The sequence below is a fragment of the Ailuropoda melanoleuca genome, chromosome 1, assembly GCF_002007445.2.
Source record: "Ailuropoda melanoleuca isolate Jingjing chromosome 1, ASM200744v2, whole genome shotgun sequence".
NCBI classification, from domain to species: domain Eukaryota; kingdom Metazoa; phylum Chordata; class Mammalia; order Carnivora; family Ursidae; genus Ailuropoda; species Ailuropoda melanoleuca.
Genome location: NC_048218.1, coordinates 17,139,108 through 17,148,177, shown reverse-complemented (window position 1 = coordinate 17,148,177; position 9,070 = coordinate 17,139,108). Strand labels below are relative to the sequence as shown.

General features: G+C 37.1%; 1 protein-coding gene across 1 annotated transcript in view; it reads right to left on the bottom strand.

The window, feature by feature from the left end:
* Positions 1-1,292: 1,292 nt before the first annotated feature.
* Positions 1,293-9,070, bottom strand: part of CYYR1 (cysteine and tyrosine rich 1) — a 99,969-nt gene continuing 92,191 nt past the window's right edge. Inside the window, exon 4 of the mRNA XM_034656496.1 lies at positions 1,293-4,281. Coding sequence (XP_034512387.1) covers positions 4,097-4,281 — 185 coding nt within the window. The 3' untranslated portion in view covers positions 1,293-4,096. The remainder of the gene's footprint in view (positions 4,282-9,070) is intronic.

Genomic DNA, 9,070 nt, shown 5'->3' with positions numbered 1-9,070 from the left:
TTGCTTCAAATGTTTTTTTTTTCTGTCCACATTCACTCTCAATCCATGTGTGTCTTTAAAATGAGTCCCTTTTAGGCTGATATTGTTGGATCTTGTTTTTTAAATCCATTCAGCCATTAAATGTCTTTTGATTGAAGAATGTAATGCATTTACATTTAATGTAATTATTTATAGGCAAGGGCTTGCTATTGCCATTTTGTTAATTTTTTTCTCATTCTTTTGTAGATCCATTGTTCCTTGTTTCTTACCCTGCTGTCTTTTTTTTGTGTTTTGATTTTTTTGGTATCAAGATGCTTTGACTTATTTATTGTCTTCTTTTGTGTGTTTACTACAAGATCTTCCCTTGTGGTTACCATGAGGCTTGCATAATATATCCTAAACTCATAACACCATTTTAAACCTATGTTAAGACTATTAATAAATAGAATTTTTATACTTTACATTTTTACTTCTGCTCCTCACATTTTAGATTATTGCTGTTACAATTTATTTCTTTTATATGGTGTAAAAACAGATTATTGTATTTATGTTTATTTTTGCTACATTCCTTTAGAAAATCTTTAAACTAGAGCTGTGAGTGAGTGATGTATCACTATTACCATATTGCAGAATCCAGTTACAACTATATATTTGCCATTGCCAGTGAGATCCATGTTACCTTTTGTGTTTTTATTTCTTCCAAGGTAGTTCTGGTTGTAATTAACCCCCTTAGCTTTTGTTTGTTCAGGACAGTCTTTATCTCTCCTTCATTTCTGAAGGACAGCTTTGCCAAGTATAGAATTTTGGGTTGACAGTTATTTTCTTTCAATATTTTGAATACAACACCCCATTTTTTCCTGGTCTGAAGAGTTTCTGTTGAGAAATCCAATAATCTTATGGGCAGTTCCTTGTATGTAAGTTCACTCTCTCCTCTTGCTGCTAGTAAAAAATATTTTGTTCTGGACTTTCGACAATATAATTATAATGTGTCTCAGTGTAGCCCTCTATCCTTAGGTTTAACCTGTTTGGGATTCTTTAGGCCTCATGGATCTAGATAACCATTTCTCTCCCCAGGTTCAGGAAGTTTTCAGCCATTATTGCTTTAAATAGACTTTCTGTCCCTTTCTCCTTTTTTGCTTCTGGAATTCTTATGATGCAAATATTTTTTCTTTTCATTGTTCTATAATATCCATAGGCTTTCTTTGCTGTTTTTAATTTTTATTTCTCCTTTGGGTAATTTCCAATGTCCAATCCTTCAGGTTGCTGATTTTTTTTTTCTGCATGTTTGAGTCTGCTTTTGAAACTCTCTGTTGAAATCTTCAGTTCCTTTATTGTTTTTTTCAACTCTAAGATTTCTGTTTTTGTTTTTTTTTATGGTTGCTATTTCCTTGTCAAACTTCTCCTTCTGTTCATGCATTGTTTTCCGAATTTTGTTTAGTTGTCTGTCTCCATTCTCTCAAAGTTCACTAAACTTCTTTAAGAGAATTGTTCTGAATTCTTTGATAGTTTATAGATTTCCATTTTTTTTTAGGGTCAGTTGTTGGAGCTTTATTAGTTTCCTTTCATGGTGTCATATTTACCTGATTTTTCGTGATCCTTGATTTCTTGTATTGGTATCTGAGTATTTGAGTAATTGACCTCTTTTTCCAGACTTATAGGTTTGCTTTGGCAGAGATAGCTCTTCACTAGGCAGCTCATTTTGTTTTTCTGGGTGTGTCTGTTGGTAATGTCTTTGGGCAGAGAGCTATTATGGACTGCTTTGGGCGAGGCAACTACTCAAGTTCTGAGGACAGGGATGCAGTATTGTGCCACTGGCTAAAAATAGTTGGATATGACTGCTGGCTTGGGTCCCTATCCAAGTGGGGTTGTAGGATGGGGTCCTCACTTGCCTTAGTCTCTGCTCAGACTTACCAGATGGTTGGGACTGGGTCTATATTCAGTAGTAGATGGAGTTATGTTCCCTGCTTCCCTGCTCTGGCAGGGCAGCAGCCAAGGTTTGGGGCCCATAGAAATCATTGTTTGGGGGCTTCAAATCAGGCCTGAGCGTCCACTGAATTCCCTGGTCGGTGATGCTCTGCAGATGGGAGAAGCCACGGGCTGTGCTCCCTGTTGAAGCACCACTGTATGTAGGGCTGTTAGATGGACTATGTGTTTCCTGTGTGCTCTGGTTAGACTCCCTGGTCAGATAGCTGAAGGCTATATTCAGCAATGAGCAAGGCCATGAATTAGATTCTTTTCCGTGTGCAACAGAAGAAGAAGCCGTAAAACTGGTAAAGCTTTTTGTTGTCTTACCTCAAGAAGACCCATGCCTTAAGTTCCCTGGCCAAATGAGGCCAATGGCTCTAGAAAACTACTGGCTCATCTGCTCTTCTCTCAACTCAAGTGCCACCCTGTCATAGTTATATTTCCAGTGGCTGAGCCCTGCAATTCTAGTGGTATGAGAGAGTAAGGGTGCTCACAGAGTGACCCACAATGCTGGGGTGGCAGTGGTGGTTGCTCCCCCTTGGGTTCTTTTTTCCACTGGAGGAACTGGAGGCTCAGGAGACACCTGTCCCCATGGTGCTGCACTGTCCTGGGGAAGGGGCAATACGGTCAACATGCAGTCACTTCTCTTACCCCTCTAATACAGTCTGTCTTTGTCTCTGAATTGCAGGGTGGGGAGGGTTCTTCATCCTCAGTCCTGCGTTCTAGGATTCTCTCAGTGGTGTCTTCTTTTTAGTTGTTAGTTGTTCTTCTTGTGAGGGGGAACAAATTCAGGAATGATGTATGTTGCCATCACTCTCCCCCAACATTTTGTCAATGTAAATTTTAAATACATGAAAGGGCTCACATAAAAATATAAATGTTAAGGTCACTTGCAGAAAAATACAGGACATTAGAATCATTTAGCAAAAAAGTTTATACTTGAAGGTAGGCACTTCATAACATTTGGATTTTGGTGAAAGGCAACAGTTTGATGTCAATATCTTAACCTTTCTATTAACTGCATATATTCTTCAAGGGAACAGATTTTCAAAACATTACAGAAGAGAAACAAATCTGTCTAAGCTACATATGATCGGAATTCCACAGAACAGAATACAAATTTCATTCTCCCTTTTTCTTTTCATAAACTGTTATATATCTTCACTGTCAAGTTCTACAGTTTTACTCCCTGATGTAAAATCCCATGGGAATATGTGGCTTCTAATCTTTCAATCTGAAATGAAGTATCTGTTGCTTGGGGAACCTGATATAGTTTTTTTTCCCCCACAGTTGGAATAACCTTTGTCATAATAAAACACTAATTAAAGCCAGATGATTTTTAGGTAGCAGTAGCTAGCACTGAAGGGTTCTTGGCTTCGAGCAGCTGTTGAGTCCCTTTGATCCTGTTTTAACTGTAAAATTAAATAGATAAGATTTAACTATTCTAGTTGTTTTCATTCTTGGAGGCATAGAAATTTACTTTACACTTACCTAACCCATGAGCAGAATGTTTGGGGCCCAGTGGACCCATCTACCATTTGATATAGCTCTTCTTTCTAGAACATGTCTCTACCAGATAGATTCTGTTTGAAGTCTTGGTAATAAGGAACTTCACAAAGCAATCTAGTCAATAAGGATGCTCCAACTCCTCTTTCTTTTCCTGAAACCAAAGTTCCTTGTTCTTACGGAAACCAAAGTTCCTGTAGCTTCCATCCAGTGCTTTAAGCAGTGAAAGGCACAGAGTAGGCTCTCACGCACTTGAACAGTATTTATTGATGAATAAAAGAATGAATAATTCTAGTTCTGACTTTTAAAGCTACACAGAATATGGTTGTTTCCTTATGTAGTCCAGGCTGTTCTCCTCCTCTCTTATATCATTCTTCTCTTTTCCAGGATCAGCATTGCAGTTTCCTAAATAATATGATTTTCATATGTTTTGTCTGTCTCATTACTCTTCTCAGAGTGTGCTTGCATTGATCAGTACATCTCTTCAAGTGTGGTACCATCGACCCAAACAGTACTCCAGATGGGGTCAGCTCAGAGAAGGGTAAAAACTCAGTATTTCTTAGCCTGGATATTCCACTTGACATATTGTTTGACCCAAAAAAGTATTCCTTAGAGCAATACTTTCCTGTTTCTGAGTAGAGGCATTCTATTCCAGGCAAGATCTCTGATTGGCACATATTCTGTTCTGGGAGAAGGATTGTTTCCTTGAATTTCCAGGGTAAGGAGGGGGTGGAGAACGCTGTGCTGAAGCCTGTGGGGTCGGGGAGTAGGGAGGTGGCAAGTCGGCACAGTATTCCATCTCATGGTCATAACTATAGGGGGGTGGTGCCACTGAAAAAGAAAAAGTAAAGAGCATCAGGCATTTAGCAAATATTTGAGTGTTTACTATGTTTAAACCACTGGGCTGAGTACTTTGGGACGGGACATAATGTTTGCCTGCAGAAATCTTAGTTTTATTGGGTTGAGGACACATGTGTATGAAAGGGCAAGTGCTACAAAAAGTGGTACCTATGGGCCAAAATGTTTAGAATTGGTTGCTTAGGGAAAATTTCTTGAAAATATGATGCTAAAGGAGCAGATAAAGAGAAGACTAGGTTCTAATTCCAGATTGAACAAAAGCACAGAAACAGGAAAGCCCTTTTGTTGAAACCAGAAAGTACATGGAAAGGGGAAATGGGAAGAGTGTTGAGAACTCTGATGGTATCATCATCCTGGTGGGCTTTGACTATCACATAAGGAATGTGTGATGTGCAGTTACCAGAGATTTTTTTGAATATGCTAGTGAATATGCTTTGGGAAGGTGATTTTCTCAGCAGTATGGATTGAAGTGGGCAGAAGAAAAGGAGAGGTGATGTAATAGCATATGTGAAGGATTATAAGGTTCGCGTGGCATTTGAGGGGGGAATCATAAGAGACCTTGAGCAGCTGAGTGCTTTGGTGATGACTAATTAGGTACAGAAAGAGGTGGAGAGTGAAAGAAGGTGTTCAGGTATTGGGCATCCTTTATTGGGCTCCTGTAACTTAGAAGGTCATGGAACCATTATAGGAATAAGAAAAAAAAGTGAGGGTGGGCAAGCACATTTATGAATGGGAATGAAGAACTTCGTTTTCTAAATATTATTTGAAAATTTTTCTTAAATTATTTTTTTACTGTAATGTATGCCAGTGTGTTTTAAATCACATTTAGTACACTTCATTATGACTATGTGTGGATGTCAATTTTGTAGTGATCTCAATCCCATGTCAAGCGTTGGAAGAGAGGTACCCCTTGAGTATTCCATATCTTCAAGAACCAGTCATTCTTTTTTTTTTTTTTTTTTTTTTTAAAGATTTTATTTATTTATTCAACAGAGATAGAGACAGCCAGGGAGAGAAGGAACACAAGCAGGGGGAGTGGGAGAGGAAGAAGCAGGCTCATAGCGGAAGAGCCTGATGTGGGGGCTCGATCCCACAACGCCAGGATCACGCCCTGAGCCGAAGGCAGACGCTTAACCGCTGTGCCACCCAGGCGCCCCAAGAACCAGTCATTCTGTAACATCTGAGCAACCCCTCTGATGATTTGCTAGTATATGAATTATCATCAAGATCATGATTCTGGTTGGAAATTGGCATGCCTTAATTGCTTACTATGAATGTAACCTAAATCACAAGACTAGTGGATGCAAATAAATGGTCAAGCTTTTTAAACATTGGAATGGCAGAAAAGATCAAGCAACATTTCAATAAACTTTTTTCTAAATTGTCTTCTAGGGATGGCTGGCTGACTCAGCTGGTGTCATGTGACCTGCACATTGGGTGTAGAGATTACTTAAAAATAAAGTCTTAAAAAAATAAATAAATAAAATGTCATCTAAATTGTGCTCTTACCAATAAGATTATGGTAGTGTTCTGATCACTGTGCATGCACAAATGTAGGGCTTCATCCTATATGCAAGCACTAACAATGTTTCTTCTGGATGCTCTTAACATGGCTTGCTTTATCAGGAGCTTGATGGTTTGAACCACTTACTGATCTGCCTGTACTCAGGGATGTGAGGACATAGAATTGGGTCACCTGAGAAAAGAGCAAAATGGAGACAGAGAACTAGGTGGGATGTCCTCTGAGGACTGCTCTACTGAGCAAAGGCTTTGCAAGTCTCCAGTGGGCTCTATAGTCCGAGGGCTCATGACAGAGGACACAGCTGTATCCAGCTTCTCTAAGGCTGCTTTCAACATTTGAGGCTGGACTATCAAAAGCTTTGTTTTCTATAACAAAATGGAACAACTCCTGTGGAGTCTAAACACACTTTCCCTCTGCATTACACCCACTCCTTTGCTTCATTATATCCAGGAGGACAGAGAAAAAGAGTTTTAGAATATAAATATACTTCATCCAAGCTGAAAAATACAGGCTCCATGTAAAATAGGAAGTTACAGCTGGATACCCATTGAACAGTTTCTTATAAGCATGTGGTTTTAAGCTGTTTTTATGTTGGAGCTTTTCTCTGCCTCCCACTTGCAGAGCACACGCTGAATGATTCTACAGATTGACTTTGCATCATTCTCTGTCATGAAGCCGTGGTGTCTATTTATGCTTTGGTAACAAAGCGTTTATATTTTGCCAGCTGCATTAAAACTGCTAGAGGACATTTCAGTGAGATTCCCTATGGTTTATATAGCTGCATGTTGAACATGAAAATTTAAGATATGATTAGATTCATATAGCCTTCTACTCATATAGCCTTTGAATTTTAATAAAGTGATAGTATAATGCAGAAGAGCAATATTTTGCGGACTATCCATCATGAAATAAACATGGCACATCTTTTATAGTATCAGCTACTGGAAGACATTTTGCAGTCAGACTTGTGTAACTGTGGACTGTGCTATCCTTCTTTCCTACAGATAATAAGGTTTCACTAGGAAGTAAACTTCTCAAGGTATTAGTTTTAGAAAATTCCTGATTAACTCTAAGAGGTCTTGTTCTTTCTTAAAGGTCAAATCATCTTTCAAAGAAGTATGGATGAGGCTGGAGATATGGTGCCTTTGAAATTCTTTCATCATCAATATTCCAGCTCTCTGATTTAAGTACAGCTCTCTGATTTAAGTACATATGCCATTTATCCTTAATGTCATTATAGTTTTCTGCAATATTACAAAATTTAGGGATGCTATGAAATTCATAGAAGAAATTTAATTTTTTTCACCCACTCAGGCCAACATCTCTGAAGCAAACATAAAGGGAAGATGAACGGTGTTACCAAAACCTATACAACATTATTTTTAAAAATTTGGAAACAGAGGAAAATCATCTATAATTTCGCCACCACAATTTAACAAATAATATCTTTATATAATCCCTTCTAGTCATTTGTGGTTTTTAATATCCTTGTAGTTGTGTAAAGTGAGTATATGCATTTTACTTTGGATTATAACAGTCTTTTTCATTCTGCTACATATTTTTCATAAACTTTATTAATGGCTGCATATTATTCTGACTGTTCACTTATTTTGAGATTAACAATTTTTATTATTATAAATAATGGAGAGGTGATTATCTTTTTACACATAGACTTTTTAATTTTTATTTTGAATTAGTTCTTTAGAATAAAATTTCTATCATCAACTAGCTGGTTATCATTTAATATTTTGGTAATTTAACAGTAAAAAAAATAGCTCTTTATTTTACATTTCTTTGATAGTAGCTAGATTTGACATTGTTCTACAACTTGTTTACTGTGTAGTTTACTTATGTTTTTCTTTTTTAAAGATTTTAAAGATTTATTTATTTGTGAGAGGGTGGGCGGGGGTTAGGGTAAGGGATAAGCAGACAGCGCTGAGCATGGAGCTGATGTGGGGCTTGATCTCATGACCCTGAGATCATGATCTTTAGCTCATGACCTGAGCCAAAACTGAGTCAGACATTCAACCAGCTGAACCACCCGGGTGCCCCTACTGTTTGTAGTTTATATTGGGTGATTGTTGCTTGTTTTGGACTAGTAATTTAAAAACTAGAATCAATTAGAATCAAAATATAATTAAGATAAGATATAAACAAGTATACAAAAGTATGTATCTTTTCTAGGTATCTTTCTAAAAATAACTGTCGAAATGTTTAATTATATTATTTTTACCTCATTGACATACCAAAATTTAAAACTTGCATCTAACAAAATATATGGTTATCTTTTTGATCTCCTTTATTGTTAAACTTAAAAATTTGTCTTCTCTTTTGGATATCTGATTCATAACCAAACTATTTCTGAGCTTTTTTCATTTAAATTTATATATGTAAAGCTTCCTTATATCTGTTATTTTATTTGGTGTATTTTTGGTCAAAGTTTATTTTTCCTAAGTTTTAAATTTTGCTTAAACCAAATTATCTATACGGTTTCTTAATCCTCATTTTTCACAGTGTTTTGTTATCTCTCCTTTAGTTTGTAAAATTTTAATGTACTAGTTCTTTTTTTTTTTTTTTTAAAGATTTTTTATTTTATTTGACAGAGATAGAGACAGCCAGCGAGAGAGGGAACACAAGCAGGGGGAGTGGGAGAAAGAAGCAGGCTCATAGCAGAGGAGCCTGACGTGGGGCTCGGATCCCATAACGCCGGGATCACGCCCTGAGCCGAAGGCAGACGCTTAACCGCTGTGCCACCCAGGCGCCCCTAATGTACTAGTTCTGTTCCAATGACCAAGGCATATCTTTTTATACCACTAACACCTCATTTTAATTATTATTGATTTTAAATGGTTTTAATATCTGGTAGGACAAGAGAATTTCCATGACATTTTTTTTAACATGTTTAAAATTTTTTTTTTATTGAGCTATAATTGACATATAACATCGTGCAAGTTTAAGGTGTACAACATGTTGAGTTGATATATTTATATACTACAATATGATTACCACCTGTTTAATTAATTAAACAAGGAGCCCATTAGACTGAGGCGGCTCTATTGTCATTATAAACAAATCAAAATGTAAGCCTGTAAATGCTTCAAAGTTACAAAATAAAAACACTAAGGACAACCAATCACAAATTACCAACTAGGCTTGAAGCTATAGCCAGTGAAATAATTTCCTTTCTTTGCTTCTACATTTTCTCTGTATATGGCAGGGTACTCCTAACCACTTCCAGTA